This window comes from Gastrolobium bilobum, unplaced genomic scaffold (genome assembly GCF_033153095.1).
Source record: "Gastrolobium bilobum isolate Gb01-03AN ecotype WA unplaced genomic scaffold, APGP_CSIRO_Gbil_v1 utg86815, whole genome shotgun sequence".
Lineage (NCBI taxonomy): Eukaryota > Viridiplantae > Streptophyta > Magnoliopsida > Fabales > Fabaceae > Gastrolobium > Gastrolobium bilobum.
The window spans coordinates 5,001-29,394 of NW_026899499.1; the positions used below are offsets into that span (position 1 = coordinate 5,001).

Below are 24,394 nucleotides of genomic sequence, written 5' to 3' on the forward strand. Positions count from 1 at the left end.
ACTGTTAGATCGATTATGTTGATCCAACGGTTGTATTTATTTTCATCTTTATATAGTTATGATTCTCCATATTTAATACTTTATATTTATTTTCACTTTTGTATGGTTATGATTTTTCATATTTAATACTTTTACATTAAATATGAGGATGATAACCATACAAAGATAGAAATAAATATAATCGTTGGATCAACATAATCGATCTAACGGTGAAATTGATTAGTAGTAACCCTAATTGGTTTTTACGATATCTTACCCCTTTAATTTCCCTCATTCTATTTTATTTTCCCATGAGTTTTTTTTTTTTCTCTTTCATCTTCATTATCCAAACTAATAGCAGAGAGCTCTATTTGACATTCATCGTTTGCATTTACATACTGATTCATCTCCTCTCAAACCTCAATCTCCATTATTGGAAGTTGGAATATTTGCTTCTTCCTCCATTATCGGTCCAGTTAAGTCGCAATCCGTCCAGATCTAGATGTAAACTAGACTCACCAGCCAAGTCGCATTTTAGACCAATAATCCTAGAATTGATTCTAAATGAAATCATAACAGGTTTATGAACTTTTCGCAAGTTCTATATTGTTAAATTTTCCATTATTCTGTGCGTCCTTGAATTCATTACTTTCCTTCTCTTATAAGCCTCCTTATTCTGTATACTGAACTACTCATTTTATTGGATTTATTACCCACTTATTATTTCTAACTTGGTCCCAGATTTATTTGGAACTTGAAAACCGCCCTTCCTCTGTAAACACAAAGGAGCCTATGATGAGTCCTAAAGACGCAGCCTTTTGGAAGGCTCAACAAAGTCTTATGACTCTTTTCAAGCGGTGTTCCACCATGAAGCATTTGAAGCAGATGCATGCTCGTGTAATCCAGACTGGGTTTGATCAGAACCTCCTTGTCATTGGAAAGATTATTGTGTTTTGTGCGGTATCCGGGCATGGAGATATGAATTACGCGGTCTCGGTTTTCAACAGGATTGATAAGCCAGATGCATTTCTTTGGAACACCATGATTAGGGGCTTTGGGAAGACTAGCCAACCTGAAAAGGCAATTGATTTTTACCGGAAAATGCAGGGAACAGTAGATGTGGCAGCAGACAATTTCACTTTCTCGTTCTTTCTTAAAATTGTAGGTGGGTTGGGATCAGTTATATTGGGGAAGCAACTGCACTGTAGCGTCCTTAAACTTGGTCTTGGAACTCATACTTATGTCGGGAATTCTCTCATGCATATGTTCGGCATGCTGAAGGACATAGAAACTGCACACAACCTGTTCGAGGAAATGCCGAATCCAGATTTAGTGACTTGGAACTCTGTCATAGACTGTCACGTATGTTGTCGAAACTATAACCAAGCGCTCGAGCTGTTCACCAGAATGCTGCAGAGTGGCATGCAACCTGATGATGCAACTTTGGTAGTGACCCTCTCAGCATGTGGTGCAATAGGAGCACTAGATTTTGGGAGGTGGATTCATTCCTGCATACAAGATACTAATCTTGGTGAGACTACATCAGTCGCCAATTCCCTTGTTGACATGTATGCAAAGTGTGGAGCACTGGAAGAAGCCTACGAGACATTCAGCATGATGAAAGGGAAAAACATAATTTCATGGAATATCATGATTATTGGACTTGCCTCACATGGTAATGGACAAGAGGCGTTAGCACTTTTCACAAAAATGTTACAAGAGAACGTGGAGAGACCGAATGATGTTACATTCTTGGGAGTGCTATGTGCGTGTAGCCATGGAGGATTTGTCCATGAAGGAAGACGATATTTGGATATTATGAGCAAAGACTATAACATCCAACCCACAATAAAGCACTATGGGTGCATTGTGGACCTTTTGGGTCGAGTTGGTTTAGTTGAGGAAGCATACAAAATGATAAAGAGCATGCCAATTGAGTGCAATGCAATTGTATGGAGGACACTGTTAGCTGCATGTCGAATTCATGGAAATCTTGAACTTGGTGAGAAGGTAAGAAAACATCTATTGAAATTGGAAGCATACCATAGCAGTGATTATGTTCTTCTTGCAAACATGTATGCAAGTACGGGTCAATGGAATGAAATGAGCAAAGAGAGAAGATCAATGCTGGAAAGGGGAGTTCAGAAACCGGAGCCTGGTAATAGCTTCGTCGGCATTCCTTGAATGAGGTTGGAGAAAAAGACTATTGAAAGATTGCTATAACACTGCACAAATTTTTCGTTTGTGCTTAAATCAACTCTCAATAATTTGTCCGTGAAGATTTAGAAGATCTTGTCATCATTTGTCAAGTTCCAGGAATAAATTCTTGGCCAAAATAAATGACTGAATAAAAAAGAAAAGAGTAAACTAACAAGTCCTTGAAGTTATTTGTGTATCAAATTTGGTCCCTAAATTTATGAAACTCACTTCCAAGTTAAGCCTTTTAAATTTCTTCGTCCAACTTAAACAATGACTTCAAGGTGGCACTTGACATGCCTATGCGTAAAGTTAACTGCCATGTGATAAGTTACAGAGTTTATGGCTGTTCATCTCCTTTTGTAAACCAAGAAGGAAAAAGGTTTCCAAGGTCGGTGCAAGTGCAGCAGCCAGCAGCTGAGAGAATTACGATGAATGGCCACAAAGTTCCTAACAATCTGTTGACCAAAATCTGACGGTAAGAAAGCCACTAGGTTTGGTACAGTCGTAACGAATTTGAGTAGTATATATTATATCATATGTTGAATTCTCAATTATATAATAAAAAGAATCTGACGGTAAGAGACTTTCTATACCCAAAATCCATGCTTTTCAGTAAAATCTAATAAATATTAATAAAGTAGACTGTTAACGGGGCTAAAGACCCTAGTGTAGATGTAGAATGGGAATGACCCCAACATCTGCTATCCATTTTAGGCCACCTACTGCCAATATAACAAGAGAAACTACACAAGCTACAAGCAGAGGAACAGTGGCAAGATTTTCATCATCTACTCGAGTCAGAAAGTCAAAAAAAGGGGGGAACTGATGAAAATTTTGAAGACTGTTAAAATTGGATGCTGTATTTTTTATTTTGTAACTTCTAATGTTTAGTTATTTACCATAGGATGATACAATTTCCGGGTTTTTTTTTTATTTTCTAACTGATACAGAGCCAATGGATTTTATGGCTAATGTGCTTTTGTTGTATCTCGATCGATATTTTTGCTTATATTATTGGAAAATATTACTCTCCTTTCACATAAGATAACTTCTCTCATGTTCTTTCACTTCGATTTTCGCACTCTATCTTTTTCTCTTTTTCTTTTTTCTTGTAATGGTGAGACCCACTCATTTTATCTCTACAACATACGACAACTATCTTATGTAAAAGGAGACTAATAAAGCCCTATATTATTACCATTTTTTACCTTTTTAGTTTAGAGTTTTATAATGTCTCAGTCATGTTTCATTCAAAACATATTGCTCATGCAGCATGAAAACAAGTATAGATCATTTCACTCGATATAATAATGGGAAGTTTAAAAACTAGATTTCTGACGAAGCAGAAAAAAGTCCATATATATATATATATATATATAGGAAAATCAACTGTTATGTTGCTGGAAAGTTTTTTTTCCTGCTCTCCCATCGAAAATAGCGCTTTCTATTTTATTTTTATTTTATGTAGGACCCACATCTCGCTCTCTCTGCTGGAAAAAAAATTGCTGATCATGTGACATGACCGATTCATTTCCCTATATATATATATATATATATATATATATATAGGGAAATAATACTCTCATGCCACATGAGATACTCTTATTTTCCTACACAAATTCGTTTTCCGTGCCAAATAATTCTTCTTTTCTTTTTTAATATAAAATATGGGACCCACATTTAACTTCTCTCTACTTTTTTTCTCTCCTACAATCCTACAACATAAGAAAAGTTAAACCCATATATATATGAAAATTGTTTATCATGTTACTGAATATAAGATTTTGTCCAGTAACACATTTTTTAACTATGTATTACGGATAGTACATAGTTATGATATTAAGGTTTTTTTTTAACTATGTACCACAGGTTCATCTACCACCGACCCCAATTAGCTTGGGTTAAAAGGGTTGTTGATGTACTACGGGGTAGTACATAGTTAAAAAAATAACTTTAATATTATAACTATGTACTACCCGTAGTACATAGTTATAATTTGACCGGACAAACCCTTGTATCCAGTCACTTTAGATATTTAAATATAGAGGTAAATATTTCTACAGCCACTTTAGATGATAATGTTATGTACAGCTATCACATTTTAACTAAGTCTGACCAGTCATACATAAAAATTACATTTTCTTTCTCCGCCAAGTTAGAAGATCATGCCTTATATATATATATATATATATATATATATATATATATATATATATATATATATATATAGGGGCAGGATCCTTTGACACCGGTGTCAAATTTGAAATTTGACACATCATCTGAGAGCCGTTAGATTAAAAAAGATCAATGGTTCTGATTTGTAAGAATGTGACACCATTGATCTTTTTTGATCTAACGGCTCTCAGATGAGGTGTCAAATTTCAAATTTGACACCTCATCTGAGAGCCGTTAGATCAAAAAAGATCAATGGTGTCACATGCTTACAAATCAGAGTCGTTGATATTTTTTGATCTACCGGCTCTCAGATAAGGTGTCAAAAAATATCAACGACTCTGATTTGTAAGCATGTGACACCATTGTTCTTTTTTGATCTAACGGCTCTCAGATGAGATGTCAAACTTTAAATTTGATACCGGTGTCAAATGATCCTACCCCTATATATATATATATATATATATATATATATATATATATATATATATATATATATATATATATCTTTGTTTTCTCCTTTCAAGTATTACTTCAAAAAATAGAATCTTATTAAAATCTTGATCTGGAATTTTTCTGCCGTAATCCACTCAGTTTTCATAATAGAATCTTATTAAAATTACGTAGAATCGAGTATTCAATAGCATTTGGCTATGTTGTAACTCTTGGGCCAAAACATAATAACTAAGTGCAAATTGACCTAAACCTATAACTCAGAAAAATAACAATAGCAATAAGAGTAGTAACATAAATGGCACATAAGAATTTTCTACGTGAAAATAAAAATCATGAGACTTTTATCGGAGTCCACCAAAATCTTCACTATCAACAATCAATAATAATAAGTACATATACATAATATTATCTCTCTATATAACAATAGAGGAATCCAACAACATTATCAACAAGATAGAAATTAAGAGATGGAGTATGGAGAAAAATCACCAAAGAAGCTCCAAAAGAGGAAAACCAAATTTGTGGCTCTAAAGACCTCCAAACCACAAAATGACCAGTGGATGTAAACTACTAGAAACCACGAACACTCCCCTGAAACTTGAGCTTGTTCCGACGAAGTCTCACCGTTGGATCCACCAGAGAAAACCTTCTCTCCTTTTCTTTTGCTCTCTATGGCGCTTCTGCCTCTTGCTCATTGTTTCTTCCTCTCTCTTTTTCTTTTCGTTGCCCATTCTCTCCACCTCTAATGCTCTCTTTCTTTTCTTTTAAAATTCAAACAAACAGTGGTAAGTGGGCATGGCCCCCACCACTTGTAAAAAAAAAAAAGTCACGGACTCAACAAATCTCACCCTACGTGATCACGAGGGAGGAAACCATGAACTAACTCTTCACTTGGTGTCCATGTGTACGAGCTCCTTGCACAACTCAAACTTCTCTCGAGTAACAATTTTCATCAACATGTCCGAGGCATTCTTATTACTCAGTTTAAAGTAACTGGCAAGAGATGTGCTAACTGATTTAGCATTCTTCATGTTGAACCTTTCATGCACCCGTTCAACATACGTTTGAATTTTGAATTTTCGTCTTCTCCTGTTCTGGGCCTCACAGGCCACCGTTCTAATTGGACTCCAAATTTTGTTATATAGCCCATATCCAATAACGATTTTATGATAAGGTTTGATTGTCTATGATCATCACCCCCAATGATTCATTATGAAATTCATCAGCTCTAGCCTCTAATTTTGATTATTATTATTTTTTAATTTGAAATACACTCTTTATATTAAAAATATTATTTAATACTAAGACATATCGGAACGTATCGAAATAATAGTATTTTCAAAGTCACGTATCAGGAACGTATCGAAAAAACTGTATCAGAATCAGTGCTTCATGGGGCTACAGCTATAAAGATTCAATTTCTTTTCTGTTATTTCCTAATTCTTGAACCATTTTCTATCAAACTGGAAATAAAAATCAGTTTTAAACTGAATGAATTTAAAAAAGAAATACTGCAGAGCTAATTGAGATAAGTCAAATGTCACAGCTTAGCAATGCAAATGATTAAATATTTGAATGTAAATGAAATACTTTTAGCATGGACCATTAGTAAGTTTTTTTTTTTTTTTTTATAGAATGGACTATTATTGATGTGAAACTTGAAACAATATCAACAAATTTATTAATGTTAATTTAAGCTACGATAATTGGAAAAATTAATTCGAATTGCCACTAAACTGATCTATCAATTGGAAAAGGGCTCAAAAGCCTTGTCTTTAAACAGTAATCTAGACCAACAGCAGCAGAAACAAAAATGAAAAGATTCTCAGACACATAAATTGTTCCATTCTGGACATGTGATAAGAAGCTTTCAAAGTTCAGTTCAAGAAGTGGTCCCCCACCAAGGGTTGCAAGACCTGCATCACGAGTTTGTTTCAGTACTACAATTAACTCTATTTAGATTGTATTGTTTCAAAAAAGCTTTCAATTCAAGACCACAGAAGAAAAGAAAAAGACAACATAAACATTAAGCAAATTGATATAGAGGCAAAATTTACATGTGAGCACGGTGAGGTGATTACCTTTAATAACACCAAACGCTGCTGCTATACCTGTCTTAAGCTGAACATTATCCAAGTTTCTCCTTATAGTGTATCGAAAAGTCACTCCAAACAATGCACAGCTAATGAAGTTGATTGCCAAAGGGAGAAGCAGCTGAGTTGTGTTGGTGACCTGAGTGAAGCATATGGGGAGCCCTGAAAAGGTACCGACAAGGGCAGAAATAGATGCTGCTTTTACTGACTCCCATCTCTCTTCATCTCGATCAATTTCTTCACTTTTCGTCCCCGTGAATGCACCCCCATCTTTAGGTCCTCCGACATTTAGCGACAGAGAGCGTTCTGCTTCCTCAACCAAGGCTTTCGCCTCTGCTATTTCTCTTTGACATTCTGCAATCTTACATCACTCAATTTTTATTAGTAATGACTCATACAAAACAAGCAATCGAAAGAAATCAAGTCAAAGTCACAAGGTAAACTGCATAGAACTTTTGATCACAAGGTAAATAGTACTTTTAATCAAAACGAATTCACTAGGAATGCATTTGCAAATGCTCCATAAGGAAGCCCACAAATAAAATCCCTTGAGGTCAGAGGGATTCTTGTCCCTATAGCCCACAAATAGTACTTTTTATAAATAGATCTTTATGACTCATTGACTTAGTTTGTTGAAATCTATATTGTGACTAATATTTCTATTTCCTGCTGTATAAAAAAAAATAGAAGAAGATATTAAAATCACTAAAGCATAAGTTTGAGTATCCTAACTCCTTATCAAAAAAAATTATCAATTACTATTCGTACTTTGTGTTGTGAACAGACACGAATATATATATTGACCAAAAAGTTATATTTTTCTATCTAAATTCGCGTTAAAATTAACGTTAACGACGCGATCTATTATCATTTTTTGAATGTCCTCGGAAGTTGAGAGTAGGTGAAAATTCTCCCAATTTATGGCCGACCATACGATCTGTTATATATATGGGTAAATGTTCTTTTCCATTATGGATAGCAATGGTTCTTTGGATTTACCCAAAATCTTCATATAGCCAAGAGAAACCATGAACCAGAATAGAAGAGCTTGCCCCACCCATGAGTAAATATTTCGTAGTAGCCTCATTAGACCGTACATCTTTCTTGGTATATCCAGATAGTAGATAGGAGCATAAACTGAAACATTCTGGAGCTACAAAGATGGTTATTAAATCGTTAGCGCCGCATAAAAACATTCCTCCTAGAGTAGCTGTTAATACAAATAACATAAACTCTGTTATAGCCATTTCTGTACATTCAATGTACTCTACGGATAGAGGAATACATAGAGTTGAACATAGTACAATAAGAAATTGAAAGATTTCGTTGAAATTGTTCGTTTGGAAATTTCCCGAAAAGCTAATCATAGGTTCTTCTCTCCATCGGAACAATAGGGCCACTATGCTCATTACTAAGCTTGTTGAAGAGATAAAATAGAACCAAGATTTCTCTTTTTGATCAGAGGTTGAATCGATCATCAGAAGAAGAATTAGGCCAAAAATGAGGATACATTCTGGGAAAATAAAACTTTAAAAAAGGAAAACTTACGTACTGTTACGTTTCCTATCTAAGCGACAGAGAGAAACAATATTTTATTTCAATTAACAAAATGATTTCTTACAAAGGTGGTTCTAACAATGTATCGAGCACCTTTTATACAATCCTCTTATGTTGACTCTAACAAACTACCCTCTAAGCATCCTCTGTCACGTGTATCTATGCTAGTTACAAGGCTTCTCAAACATAAAACACTTGTCACACAACTTCTCATACATATTACACATGTCCTATCCATTACTTATTAACAGTAATAATCCTTGAGCTTGGATGAAGGGACTCTTTCCCTGACCACTTTCGTTGGCTCACTGCTACTTGTAATGTTTTGTGTAACATATGCCCCCTCTTCAACATCAACCTTGTCCTCAAGGTTAATCTCCGGATACGCACTGCGCAGGTATCGTTCTTGCTCCCAAGATGCATCCTCTGGTGGGGCATCTGACCACTGTACTAGGAACTCCCTTCGCTGGTGACCACGGACTGATTTTGTACGTGAGGAAAGGATAGCAATTGGTACTTGCACAAGTCTATTATCAACTGATAGTTTGGGAACATATAATGGCTTTGGAGAGCCAGGACCGAACCATGGCTTAAGTAACGATACATGGAATGTGGGGTGAAATTTGCACCCTTTTGGAAGGTATAATTGATATGCCACAGAGTTGATGACTTTGGTAATTCGAAAAAAGCCAAGAAAACCTTTCCCCATCTTGTGATTACACCTCCTCTCCACAGAAATTTGGCGGTATGGTTGTAACTTAACCCATAAGAAATCTCCAACTTCAAACAACTTTTCTTGTCTATGCTTATCCGCCTGGTTCTTCATTCGATTGCGAGCCTGAGCCAAAGAGCACTTCAAACCAGCAAGTAATTCATTCCTCTCTTGCAGCAATGAATCTACTGCTGCCACTTTCACTAATCCTCTTAGGTAATAAGGTAACATCACCGGTTTCTTACACCATAAAGAGCCTCGAATGGAGACATGCCAATGGCCGAGTGGACTGCAATGTTATAATGAAACTGTGCCTAACAAAGAAGTTGAGACCATGTGTGTGGCTTCTCATGACAAAAAACACGTAAATATTGTTCCACATATCTATTAGTCACCTCGGTTTGGCCATCTGTTTGAGGATGGTAAGTTGTACTTGCCTTCAAAGTGGTGCCACTCTGTTTGAATAAACTCACCCAAAATTGGCTGAGAAAAATCCTATCACGGTCTGATATTAACGAGCGTGGGAACCCATGATTTCGAACTACCAAGTCACAAAAAAGATGAGCTACCTTTGCAGCTGTGAATGAAGTAGGTAATGCACCAAAATAAGCAAATTTACTCAGTCTATCCACAGTGACCAAAATAAAGGTATACCCGTGCGATAATGGTAATCCACAATGAAGTCTAATGTCAGATCTTCAAACACACCTTCTGGTGTTGGTAATGGTTGGAGTAAGCCTTGTGGAGCTGATGTGGAAGACTTGAATTGTTGGCACACTTGACAATTTTGCACATACTCCTTGACGTCTTTGCGCATTGTGTCCCAATAAAATGAGGATGACACTCGCAGTAAAGAATGAAGCACCCCAGTGTGTCCCCCCAATGTCGAGTCATGAACCTCTTGCAATATTTCTGGTATGAGCCTTGATTTAGGACTCAACAAGAAGCGTTGCTTATGAAATAACATGCCTTCTTTGATTGAAATGTGAGGTAATGAACAAGGATCAGTTAACAATTTCTAGTGCAATAAAATCAGATATACATCAGTACCATTTTCTTCTCTAATATGAGTTAGCAGATCAAAGGTTGGTTCCCCTATTAGAGCATGGACTGCAGCTAAACTCTCCTCCTCAAAGCAACGGGACAGCCCATCTACAACTACATTCAAATGACCAGGTTTGTATTCAATAGTAAACGAGTATCCCAACAACTTACATAAGTATTTCTGTTGTTCCATGGTTTGGATTGTTTGCCCCAACAACTCCTTGATACTTCTATGGTATGTCCGGATAGTGAAATGTGCTCTAATAAATATTGTCGCCACCTCTTAACTGCTTCACAAATGGCATACAACTCTCTCACATAAGTAGATGCCATGGCCAGCCTTGGACCCAAATGTTTGCTGAAGAACGAGACTGGTCTATTTTGTTGTTACAGCACTGCCCCAATACCTGAGTTAGATGCATCTGTTTCTAAAACAAATGGAACGCTGAAATTTGGCAACACCAGAACAGGGGTGCTTGCCATTGCAGCCTTCAAGTAATCGAATGTCTTCTGAGCTTCTTCACTCCAACTAAAAGCTCCTTGCTTCAACAAATCAGTTAGGGGTGATGCTATGGTTGCGTAATGCTTCACAAATCGTCTATAATATCCTGTAAGCTAGGAATCCCTTTAGCTATTTGACTGATTTTGGTGGTGGCCAAGACAGCATTGCTTCTATCTTCTTGTCATCTGCATGCACACCTTTATGTGACACCTTATGGCCCAGATAATCGATCTCTTCCACCCCAAAGGCACATTTACTCAATTTAACAAAAATCTGGTTCTGTTTAAGAGTTTGTAATGTAATTTGTAGGTGCTGAACATGCTCCTCCAATGAAGAGCTATACACAAGTATGTCATCGGAAAAAATAATGATAAACCTGCGTAAGAAAGACCGAAACATATGGTTCATCACTGCCTGAAAAGTGCTTGGAGCATTTGTCAAACCAAAAGGCATGACTAAATACTCATAGTGGCCTTCATGGGTACGAAATGTTGTTTTTGGTATGTCTTGAGGTAGCATCCTGATTTGATGGTATCCCGCTCTCAAATCAAGCTTGGAAAAAATAGTGGAACCTCCCAATTCATCTATCAATTCATCAATAGTAGGCATAGGGAATCTATCTTTAACAGTACGATCATTTAGAGCCCTATAATCAATGCACATTCTCCAAGTTTTATCTTATTTCTTAACTAACAAAAGCGGAGAAGAATAAGGACTTCTGCTGTATCTGATAAAGCCTGAAGCCAATAAGTCTGTTACCTGTTTTTCGATCTCCTCTTTCTGATGATGATCGTACCTGTAGGGCTTTACATTGACTGGTCTAGCTCCTGTCTCCAAATGAATTGCATGATCCATGTGCCGAAAGGGTGGCAGTGAATTTGGAATAGAAAAGACAACTTGATTCTCCACCAAGATTTGCCACAAGTCTGGATGAACAGATGATAGCAACTTCAATAAATCACCATTCACTTCAATCTTCCACTGTCTTTGTGTTTCCCAGGCTATAGACAAACAACCTCCTATTGCAAATTTATCTTGAATTCCCTCTCGAGACTCTCCTTTCAACCAGACCAGCTTTCCTTGCCATTCAAATTCCATTGTTAAATGGTTATAATCAAGTGTCACTCTCCCCAAGGATTGTAACCAAGTCATCCCCAAAATGATCCCTAGTGTGGCAAGATCAAGTACCCATAAATCCATCTCAAACACTTGGTTTTGCACCAGCAATTTAACTTCCGGACATTTACTTTCACATACCAAGAATTCTCCATTACCAAGGAATACTCTCATTTTCCTGATTCGCACCACTGGAAAATTCAAAGCTGCAGCCAACTCTCTGTATAAAGCTATGGGTACTACCTGTATCCACTAGTATCTCCATTGTTTTCCCTTGAATGCTAGTAAGAAAATTCAAAGCTTTGGAGTTGTGTGTCTCTGACAAAGAATGCAGTGCAGCATCCTCATTGCTCATTCCCCCTTGATTAAAATTCCACACAATCTCCTCTCCTTCTTCTTCATCCTCATGATCTTCTCCCACCATCAACAAAAGTTTACTTTTACATCTATGTTTATTATTCCACTTTTCATCACAACTAAAACATCGGCCTAATTCTCTCTTTCGGTTCATCTCTTCTTGAGATATTTTTTTGATTGGTACCTGGGGTGTTGTGGTTTGAGACGTGGTGATATGGGACGTTGAAGTCTGGGACGTTATGGGTTTGTTTTGCATTGTGCTCCCCATTGATGGAAACAAATTTGATGCCTGGTTTGCTGCACCCTCGCTTGACTGGTAGCTACGAAATTGAGGTTTCTTCGATGCAGATACCCCATTATTCAAGGAAACCCATAACTCTGTAAAATGGGCATCATAAACAAACGCAAAGTGCATTGCTCGTTGAAGAGTTTTTGGCTCATGAAGCTCAATGGCTCTTCTTAAATCGGGTGATAACCCGGATACAAAGAAACTCAACAACAATTCATCATCAAGATTGGTAGTTTGATTCATCAGTTTTTCAAATTCAAACAAGTAATCTTTGAGCGTCCCCGTCTGTGATACTTTGGAAAGCATACCCGTAATATTTTGATGAGGCTTCACATCAAAGCGTTGCTTTAATGCCTTCGTGAAATCAGGCCATAATCGAATTGTTCCTCCCTTGTAGGTCCATTGGAACCACGACGAAGCAGGTCCTTTCATTCTCAGACCTGCTAGTTGGACCTTCAACACCAATGGAACCCTTTGCAAGTCGAAGAAGAGTTCCGTTTTGAAAACCCAATTATCTGGGTTTGTGCCATCAAATAATGGAATCTCCATTTTAACAAATTTCAGCAACGATCTTGGATCTGCAAGCTCCCTGTTCCCCATCTCATTCTGAGCATCAATCGTCTCTGACGTAGCTGGTTGTGTAAGTGGTTCTTGCTGAATTTTCGGTGAATTTCTTGGACGTGGGTGAGGAGCCCCCATTGATTCATTCAATTGTTGCATCTGAGCAACCATGAGTGTGATCTGATTTTGTGATTCCTCGAAACGTTGGTGCAAAGCTACAACCACCTCCGCCAATTCCTGAACCATCATTATGACTTGAGATCCAAAGTGAAAGCACCAGTATTACGTTTCCTATCTGAGCGACAGAGAGAAACAGTATTTTATTTCAATTAACAAAATGATTTCTTACAAAGGTGGTTCTAACAATGTATCGAACACCTTTTATACAATCCTCTTATGTTGACTCTAACAAACTACCCTCTAAGCATCCTCTGTCACGTGTATCTATGCTAGTTACAAGGCTTCTCAAACATATAACAGCTGTCACACAACTTCTCGTACATATTACACATGTCCTATCCACTACTCATCAACAGTAATAATCCTTGAGCTTGGATGAAGGGACTCTTTCCCTGACCACTTTCGTTGGCTCACTGCTGCTTGTAATGTTTTGTGTAACACGTACCTATAATCTTCTGTCTGTCACTATATATTACTCCTATCTAACTTGCTACTAATGACACGAGAATTCAATGTGAGTTTGAATAAGGTATAAGACTGAAGTTTATCTTCAATCAAAGTGTTACAACAGATAGTTTTCCTGTTTTTTTTCTTTTCTTTTCCGTCTGCAGAAGAATTAACAAAACTGCAAGCAAAATATAGGGATTAATAAGATTTAACTTTTCCAGCTCCCAATTCTTTATGAGATTTTGACCCAATATATATCCTCCTAAGATTTTTATTTATTTATTTATTATTATTATTTTGGTAACGAAATCCTCCTAAGATTTTGACTCCTGATGAAGAAAAATAAAAAAATCATTACACAAAGCAAGAACATACCTCGGAAGCTCTGCCTTCAAGCTGGTTGATGTAATCCTTGAATTGCTTTACCGCGAGTTCTTGTTTTTGGATCAAAGCAAGTTCTCTCTTGGCCATCTCAACCCTCAGCGATGCCTTCTCTAGCCCATCCAGCAAAACCTTGTTCTCCTTTCTTCTCAAGAGCTCTTGAACTTGCTCGTCCACAATCCCAGACAGTGCGTCCTTGAAATCGTTACTTTCCTGCTCCTCTGAACTCCTGCTGCAGCATTTGAACGATGGGAATGTTTTTGAGGCTTTAAAAGACCTTATTAACAAAGGAGAATGAACCTGAATCGAATTCATAATAGTAGTGCAAGTATTGATAACGTTCCCTCGTGAAACCCAAATCCTCTTATCTATGCATGTCATTCAGTGGCGATAAAGTAAAATATCATGAGACCCTAGGAAATTCTAGCCCTGCCCTGCTGAGAGGTCAATTTTTTTTTTTTATATTTATATACTAAACAAAATTTATATAGTTAATAAATTAAAATGAGTCTTTCACTATATTTTTCATGTGCGTCCTTAAAATACTTTTTACTTGTTGCAGATCTCTTTCGATGGGCTTGTCCATCACATGTATTTTATTTTTAAAATTTATGAATTCAATGGCGGAGCCAAAAATATCACTGAGGGGGGCAAATTATGGCATAGAACCCAAATTATGAGCTAGGCTTCGAAGTGCAATGAAGATCATCAGCCTAAACTATCAGTCTTCTTAAGATATACTAAGATTTCTACTTCTTAGCTTTCTTCCCTTTACAACGGTGTTGTCCTGGATACTACTTACCTTAGACTCACTAGATAGGTTCAACCTCTTAAAGCTCATATCTAGAACTTTTTAGAGGGCACCCATGGCAAGCTCCTGCTACGGGCATTCTCCATCCCTGCACTGTTGCTATTAGAAGGTAAAAGAGAGTAAAGAGAAAATATTGATTTCATTGATTGGGGTGATTAATTTGTACAATGATTGAGCTCTTATATAGAAGAGCATAACAGAAAAGAGAAAGATCTAGAATATCACTGAAATACTAAACTACCCTTATACCTAATATCTAATACTCCCCCTCAAGATGGAGAGTGAACAAAGAGAACTTCCATCTTGAACAAGAAAAATAAAGAAAACATAATAACCAAATAAAAATTCCCGAATGAGAAATCAAAATCTTCAGTGTGTTGGAATGAGCTTTAGCGAAATCAATGGTGCTGGTATGGACATCAGCTTCACGAAGAGAGGACTGGAAGGGACATCAGCCACAAAATACCAAACGGTGCCGGGATGGACATCGGCAAAATCAAATGTTCTGAAATGAACATCAGCAAACTTGAATAACATCAGTGAGAATAAAATCTAAATGGCCAAATACAAGCCAGAAACATACATCAGAAAAATCAAAAAACCAAAAAAATAGCAGTGTTGTAAAAACATCCATGAGCTCCATGAATCTTCACAAACCTGCAAAATGAGAAGAGAAAGAAAACAAAAGACTGGAACAGATCAGGAAAAAAAAATATTAGAAAATAAACACCACCGACGAGCGGCTGGAGAAGAAGACATGGTCGGAGGTGATAAAAAGACACAGATCTGAAATGTGAACGATCTGGAACAACGGTCGGAGAGATGGATGATGCGACCGGAGAATAAGACGTGGTCGGAGAGGATGACCAGAAAAGAGGAAGACGCAGCCGGAAAATTCCCAGATCTGAAACCAAAAAAAAAAAAAATGCAGCCAAAAATAATGACTGGACCAAGCCGCCATGTATGGCGGAAACATCAACAAGAAGAAAAAGATGTCAGATCAAAGAGATACGAATAAGAAATCAAACTGGGAGCAGATCTTGCGAAAAAGAAGAAAAACTAGATCATGACCAGATCTGGACAATACAAAGAAATAAATGGCCAAAAGGACACTAAAACGCGCCGCCATAGGCGAGAAAGAAGACAAACAGACCATAAACAAGTCTGATTAGAGTAAGAGATACCAAACAGAACCAAAAAACAGATCGGAAAACATGTTGATCAGATTTGACTAACAAAAAATAATAGAAGAAATGCAAGAACATAACAGATCGGCAATGGAAGACGACCAAAAAGAACCTTGGCCAGAATCACTAATGGAGAATACAACCGGAGAAGGAGGAGATGCGATTGACAATGGTAAAAGCATCACAAGAGAAAAAGACACCATCAGAGCAAAAAAAAAAAATAGATCCGGAAAAGAAAAAGTAAGAGAAAGAAAAGTGTTATGACGTAGCTTTGATGATAAAAAAAAATTCACAGATCGGGATTAGATCCGGAAGAAAGGAAACAAGAAGAAGAAAAAAAAAATGATTGCAGCGGAATCTCCATTCATGGAGGATAAAAATGCTCTGATACCATATTAGAAGGTAAAAGAGAGTAAAGAGAAAATATTGATTTCATTGATTGTGGTGATTAATTTGTACAATGATTGAGCTCTTATATAAAAGAGCATAACAGAAAAGAGAAAGATCTAGAATATCACTGAAATACTAAACTACCCTTATACCTAATATCTAATAGTTGCCCCTGTACACTGACAGTGGACAGCTTGATGAAACAGCTCAAGGGGGGTTAACCAATGGTTTCCCCCATGTTAGAGAGGGACTCTCCTCTCTAAATACCCCTCTCACACATGGAGAGGGGATCTTCTTCCTCACCCTTCTCCTATGTTGTTACTCTTCCTCTACGCAGAGCTTTCACACACACTCTCCCTTGATGCACATACATGGGAAGCTTTACTAATGCCTTGGTCTTTACCATTGTCACTATGAGCACCCCCTATATCAACATATTACACCCTCCATGGGACACATCTTATGTACACCACCAGTACAGGTGCCATGGTATTTCTATTTATATCTTTATGGAAAGCTTTCATGACCAAGTTATCTAGAAGAAATTCATGATTGTTCAAATGAAATGGATGATTGGTGTGAGTTGGAAGTTGATGCGTGGTGGATTGCTTCTTTCTTTTCTTTTTTCTTTTTTGATTTGGATGAGCATTTTAAAAAAAAAAAAATTATGACTTTTTTTAGAATGAATTTTTTTAAAAGTTAAAGTTTTTTTTATTTGGATGAGCTTTTTTTAAAAAAAAATTATGACTTTCATTTTAGAATTAATTTTTTCAAAAGTTAAAGTTATTTTATGTTTGGACGTACTACATAATTAAATAAAAAAATATTTAAATATTAAAATTAATAAGCATTTTTTATTTATAAAATTACTAGATATGGGATGGTAACAATAGTAATGGAGTGGAGTGATTAGGTGGGGTTGGGACAAAATTATATTTTTTAAAAAATATTTAACTTCTGCTTTTTTGTATGAGCAATGAATTATGACTTTTTAAAAAGTATTATCTAAGTCATAAAATTTATAGGATTGAGTTTATTGAGTTTTTATCTTGAGGATTGCATTATAAGTCTGTAAACTCATATAGGTGACACATATTCATTTGATCATGCATACAAGGTTCACACAAATCAAGAGTGGTTATGCAAGTGTAAAATATGATTATACATATGTCAGAAGTTACTTAAAATCATTTAGAAGTCACTTGAACTCACTTAGATATATTGAATTTCGAAAACCAACATGAAAATTGATTTCTTTATAAAAGTAATCGAATACTTTTTGCAAATTAATTGAATATTTTTCAAGGTTGAACAAGTAATCGAGTACTTTCTGGATTTGAAGAAGTTTTCGAATACTCCACAAAAAGTAATTGAATACTTGCTGTCAGGAATGACTAATGACTTAAGTAATTCGAAATTTTAGATGTCCAACAGCCTCCGTTGCACGGACACGAATTTTTTTTCAAAATTTGCGTGTCGGACACGTGTCCGACACGGACAGGCTCGGACACGCGTCCGATATGCGGTCAACATTTGGGGACACGCTCGGACACGTTTTTTTTTATTTTTTTATTTTTTAAATCTTAATTTTATTTTGTTAACTAAATATAAAAGAAATAATTTATAAATTAATTTTTTCTGTTATGAAATTTGATATTAAAAATTAACAAAGTACGAAAAATTATTTATATTTATATTTATGTTATGAAATTTAAATATTTGATTGGTTATATGACTTATTATGGACTCTTATATGTATTAAATATAAATCATATTATATATATTAAAAATTTTATTTAATATCAAAACGTGTCCCAACGTGTCGAAATATGACATTTTTTAGAATTAACGTGTCGGCGTGTTGTGTTGTGTCGTGTCGTGTCGTGTCCCGTGTCCGTGTCCGTGCATCATAGCCAACAGCTATAAACGGTTATTAACTCATGAGCACCTATAAATCATATCATTAGGGTTCTAAACATAAGAATTAACACTGAAAATCTCATGTAATATTCCAGAAAAATAATAGTAATTTATAATAATAATAATAATAATAATAATAATAATAATAATAAAAATAATGTATATTATTAAGACTAATGACAAATTATGATAATAATTATTTGAATTATTAATTGATTGGTCATATAGAGTATTTTATGCATTTAATGTTATTACTATATGTAGTATCGTTATTGTAATATATTATCGTGTATCTAGTAATTTATGCATTTAATGTTATGATCATTTGAATGATAATATTAATAATTATTTGAAAGTAATTGAAAGTAATGAGAATTATAATTAAATTGTTATTTTATTTTCAATAATATTCTCATAAGATTTCTTATATTTTGCAGAAAATTTCAGCTCAATAAAGAGATAAATTGAAGAGATCAAGTAGAGTTGCTTTGGATTTCTGAATCATTCAAGATCTTGTCAAATCTTCGTTTGAATATTTTTAAGGAAAGTTTTCCATTAAATAAAAAAGGAAAGATTTGAAGGATTGAATCAAAGATATGATAGGAGATTCTAGTGAAGATTTCATTGAAGATATTATGGAAAATTAAAAGATATGGTTTCATCCTTATAAAAAAGCATCTCTTGGAAACACAGAGACACAATTCGATAGAGGCAAACAGATTTAGAGGAGGAAGAGAACATCGGATACCAGAGTTGGAGATTTCAAAGAGAGAGAGGAGCTTGAAGGAGACTAAGCAACATTGATTCTTCTTCTTCTTTAGTTAATATTTTTAAGCCAGCTATGTCTGGCTAGTTTTCTTAGTAGTTAGGGATATGCATCAAATGTGAATTCTTTTGTGGTTTAAATTATTTCTTTAATAAATTGTCTCAAGTTGTTTGTATTTACCTCGGAATTATTTTTATGCATTCTTGTATGACTTGATAACTCATATAGGGATTTGAGGGTTAGGGTTCACAATAGACATATTGAGATTTTAATCCTGACAGGGGAAAATATCAGTTCTTGCATGATCTAGACATAGACTTGTAAGAATTGCGAACTTTCATAATTCATCGTGCTTAATGCTTAATCTAAAAAGGGTTTCTAAGATATTAAGATTCCAATTAGATTAAAGGGTTAAATAACTAAGACATTAGGGATTTAACCCATTAGTAATTAGAAGATGAATTGTTTGAAACAATTGGGATAAAGTATTATTGAAATTAATTTAAACTACTCAAGGGAGATCGGAGGTCAAGTATACTTTAACTGCATTTTTATTCTTGATTTTAAAACTCAATTTTTATTTCAAATTAGCTTTTTAATTAATTTCTTTTACTGTCATCTTTATTTGATTTTTAATTAAATATTGGTTACCTGTGAAATTACTTTTGAATTGTCTAACTTAGATAAAAACGGCGAAACTATTGCTTGAATTTAGTTCTCGTGGGAACGATATTTTTACTTAATCACTTTATTACTCGTACGACCGGTATACTTGTCGTGTTCGCAACAAGTTTTTGGCGCCGTTTCCTGGGACAAAAACTCAACAATAGTAGTATCTGTGGAGTTTAAGATTAGACCTATTTTTTTTACCCTTTTTTTAATCCTGGTTTATGCGAGGTACAGTTGATCCAAACGACTTTCTCTACGAACCGGAAATTGAAAAGATAGCAAGGGAGAACAGAAGGCTAACTAAGGAGCGAAAAGAAAAAGAAAGAGTGAACCGATCACTCTTCCAAGAAGGAACATCAACTATGGCTGAAGAAATACCACATGAGGATACCATGGAGCAATTCTTCAACCCATCATTTGCACCTTTCTCTTCTACAATCATCATTCCACCAATCCAGGCCAACAACTTTGAAGTTCATCCGGCCTTCTTGCAACTGTTCTAGAACAATCAATTTTCAGGGGAGGACGACTATGATCTCAATCTTCATGTGTCGGGATTTTTGGAACTATGTCGGCTTCACAAGCATAATAGAGTTACCACTGATGTTATTCGTCTGATAGTTTTTCCTTTTACATTGAAAGGAAGAGCAAAAGAATGGCTGAGGAATGAACCTGAAGGGAGCATCACTTCATGGGATGACTTGGTGGTTAAATTTAGAAAGAAATTCTTTACTCTTTCTAAGTTCATGCAGAAAAAGTGAGAGATTGATCATTTCTCTCAACATGATGGTGATTCTTTTGGCGCAGCTTGGAGGAGATTCAAAGGCTTATTTACAGCTTGCCCACAATATGCTCTTCAAGCATGATATAAAGTGAGGCTCTTCTACCATAGTATATGCCCTGCTGATAGAAAATTCTTGAATGCGGCTGCTAATGGATCATTAGTTAACAAAGCTCCAGCTGCATCTTTACAACTCATTGGAGAATTAGCTGCTGAAGAGAATGAGGATGTACCCAGCTCCAAAAAAGGCATTCTGCAAGTGGATAGACTTGACATCTTGATGACTGGTCAACAGAGTTTGCAGAAGCAGATGAAATATCTCACAAAGATAATTGCTAAGAATCAAATCTCTGCCATCAATGCTGAGGAACCATTCGTATGTGACATATATGTTGAAGGACATTTGACTGCGAATTGCCCATTAGCTTAACCTTCAGAAGTCAACTATATGGGAAACCCGCAAAAGAACAACTACCAAGGTAGCAACAACACGGGTTGGAGAAATAACTCAGGCCTCCTCTCCAGATGACTGTACAACCTTGTACATCTTCAGCTTTGGAGAAACTGGTGGAGACCATGGCTTCAGCCACTAATGCTTTCATTCAAGAGACAAGATCAAATTTCAAGACTCAAGAGGCATTGATCAAGAATCAGGAGGCTTCAATCCAAAATCTTGAAACTCAAATTAGACAGTTGGCCAAGCAATTGAATGAAAGAGCTCCGGGGACAATGCCTAGTGACATTGTGATTAATCCAAGATAGCATTGTAATGCTATCACTACTCGGAGTGGGAAGGTGATTGAACCTCAAAATAACCAAGCCAAGGTAGCAAAGGAAGCACCAAAGGAGGAGGAAACAAAAGAGGAAGAGACAAAAGAAGATAGTATTAAGAAAGAAGAGGCTCCTAATTATGATGATGTAACCTACTTTGGAGGAGCAATCAATCGTAATAAGAAAACTATAAAGAAACTTCCATCAGGACTCAGTCAACCAGATCCTTATGCAAAAGCTCCATACCCTCTTCGAAAAAAGCAAGATAAAAGAGAAGCAGCAATACTCGAAGTTTATGGAGATGTTTAAAAAGCTGCAAATTAACATTCCATTCTCAGAAGCTTTGGAGAACATGCTTCTTTATGCAAAATTGATGAAGGGTCTCTTGTCAAACAGGCATAAGCTCAGAGAGATAGAAACAATAGCTTTAACTGAAGAGAGTAGTGTTGTGATCAAAAAGGGGTTGCCATCTAAAGTCAAAGATCCAGGGAAGATGTCAACTTGGGAGAGCTCTAGCTTTAACTGACCAACACCGACCACAATCCAAGCCACCACCGCGGACGCCATACCTCCCACCCCATCTTCTCCATCCGATCTTCCTAAAAAACCTACCATCATCTTCACAGATCACCCTTAAGCCAAGAATCACCGCCTTCTTCTTTACACCGGTACCCAATGTATGCTCACAGACCCAATTCCAATTCATAGCAATTTCCTTATGTATTAGTTGTGGTGATAATTCTTATGCATATATTTTTCTGCCTTAATGGGAAAAGAAAAAGTAAGTCTAATTCTCTTTTCTCTTGTTAATTGCCATCACATTGTAGCAATTTGGCATTCGGATTAAGGCTCTGACAGTGCATCTCCATTAGAATTTTGATTTTTATTTATTTTTATGGTTTTCGCATTTGAGTTGAAAGTTGATTCTTGGGTGCTTCACATGCGAATTACCTTGTTGCTTTTGCTGACTTCTTGCTTAAGGGCTGATTGTGCCTTCAAATATATATATATATATATATATATATATATATATATATATTGCAACTTCAATTATTGTTAAATTTTAGTAGAAAAATTGGGAACTTCTACTATAACGAAGTTGATGGTTGCTTGATATAAACCACTGAGGTTGAGGGTTTCTAATACTGGTCTGTGGACAATGAGTATAGCCATTACTGAATATACATGAATTATTGTGTCTAGGTTTTGTATACCCAAGATTCATAAGACGTGTAGGCTAGGTACTTGACATATGTTGTGGGTTTTGGACTTACACATAATTCAGATTTATATTGTTTTACTCTTTATATTATGGCACACAAGTTCCTCACATGAGTGCAATTTATTGCTGAATTTTCAATATAACACAGGTATTTATGTCACCGAGACAATAACCCTGCATGTGCACACAATCATGGCATGCTTTAGGGTCTCATTTACACTTGTTGAGCTTAATTGCAACTTGATGATTCAAGTGAAATTAACTTGTGTTCGTATCCTTATACTCACAATAATGGCTGTTTATTATGTGTGGACATTGTTTCATGGTATATGATGGTGTATGTGACTGATGGGTCGTAAATTCGTTCCCATCTAAGCCCATTTTGATGGCAAAATACCATACGTTCCCTCATCTGATGAGCAACTTCAGCATGAAAATCATTTGTTTTACACATTTGTGACAAAAACACAGTGGGGGAACAGAGGTAACGTATTCCTTTAAAATATATTAAAAGGGGAACGGACTGAGACGCATTTAATGCACCTGCTCCATTCATTTAATGCTTCTGTACACTTTGCAGGTAACGTAGAGTTAAAGACTTCTAAAAAGCAAGGCGGTGCACCAACTGAGCAGCTGGAAACGTGAAGAGCAGTGAATCAAGAGTTCTCATTGGCTGAAAACAGAAGCAAAACATGGGAAGGCCTGCAAACAACGGCTAATCATCACCAAACCCTGTTCCATTCAGCAATTCACGCAAGCTTCACACTCTGCTGCCACCGTCCCGTCCCCTCGTTCAAGAAACTAGCTCCAAGGGAATTACAGTCTTGCCATTCCTCTTCCAGCTATAAATAGGACCTCCCTCACACAAAAACATCATCGAATCCTGGAGGGTTTGCAGTCCGAAAGGAAGAGATCACTTAGTAGTAGTTAGTAACTTAGTTTAATTTTCAGTTGTAATTATAGTTAAGCGACAACCCCTCTTCCCTTCTCTGTAAACAACCATCAAGACTCCTCACGAGCAATTACACATCTTTCTCCATTTTCTGTTTCTTTTTACCTCAAAGTTCTGGACAACAACCAAGGAAGAAGAACCAACCTTCAAGGAAGAAAGAATCTTCCTCTTCAACCAAGACAAAGTGGCGCCCCAACTTCAAGAAAATGGATTTTCTTCATACACAAAGCCTGTAAGTGGAAAATGATAGTTGGCTTTTACTTTCTATGGTTGGCTTAACAACTTTCATGAAAGAAAATAACCATTTTGATGGACCATGGCTAAATAAAAAGTGGGTTTTCAAGCTTGGTGAAGCATGGAGGTTCAGTTATGGAGGAAAGAAAACACGATGGAGAAGGGAGTTTCTGAAGAAATCAAGTGTCTTAATCACTTTTGATGGTGTTTGACTTTAGTCAAACTCTTTAATTAATAAATTACTCATTTACCCTTCTTGTTAATTCCTTCTAACCAATGACTTAGAACATCTAACATGTGTTTCTAAGCTTTTAAAAATCATGAAATAGTTTCTCACTAAATTATTTCTGAGTTTTAGGTAACTTTTGCTTAATTGCTTTTTTACCTCAAAACTTTCATTATCCCGAAAAGTAACTTAAATTATAAAAATTAGATTCTTCATCTAATCAACCTCTTTTAACCATTAAATAATTCTTAATTACTTAATTTAATTATTTGGATTATTATAGATATACCACATATTGAGAAGTCATTACTTGATTTTTACCTAGATTTTCAGAGAAGTCATTACCATTTTTCAAGCTCCTCAAGAAGGAAGCTGAGTACAGATGGGGATCAAAGTGTGAAGTTGCATTCAAAAAAATTA

The 24,394-nt window shown here is 36.0% G+C and overlaps 2 protein-coding genes across 2 annotated transcripts; one reads left to right on the forward strand and one right to left on the reverse strand.

Moving 5' to 3' along the window:
* Positions 1 to 774: 774 nt before the first annotated feature.
* On the forward strand, positions 775 to 2,322 carry LOC133290737 (pentatricopeptide repeat-containing protein At4g21065-like). Its single transcript, XM_061488872.1, has one exon. The coding sequence runs from the start codon at positions 775 to 777 to the stop codon at positions 2,161 to 2,163; it is 1,389 nt and encodes a 462-aa protein (XP_061344856.1). The 3' UTR covers positions 2,164 to 2,322.
* Positions 2,323 to 6,463: 4,141 nt separating this feature from the next.
* LOC133290736 (uncharacterized) lies at positions 6,464 to 14,467 on the reverse strand. The gene is made up of 3 exons (XM_061488871.1): positions 14,040 to 14,467; positions 6,888 to 7,260; positions 6,464 to 6,722 (listed from the first exon to the last, which is right to left on the reverse strand). The coding sequence occupies exons 1-3, from the start codon at positions 14,424 to 14,426 to the stop codon at positions 6,538 to 6,540; spliced, it is 945 nt and encodes a 314-aa protein (XP_061344855.1). The 5' UTR covers positions 14,427 to 14,467; the 3' UTR covers positions 6,464 to 6,537.
* Positions 14,468 to 24,394: the final 9,927 nt, after the last annotated feature.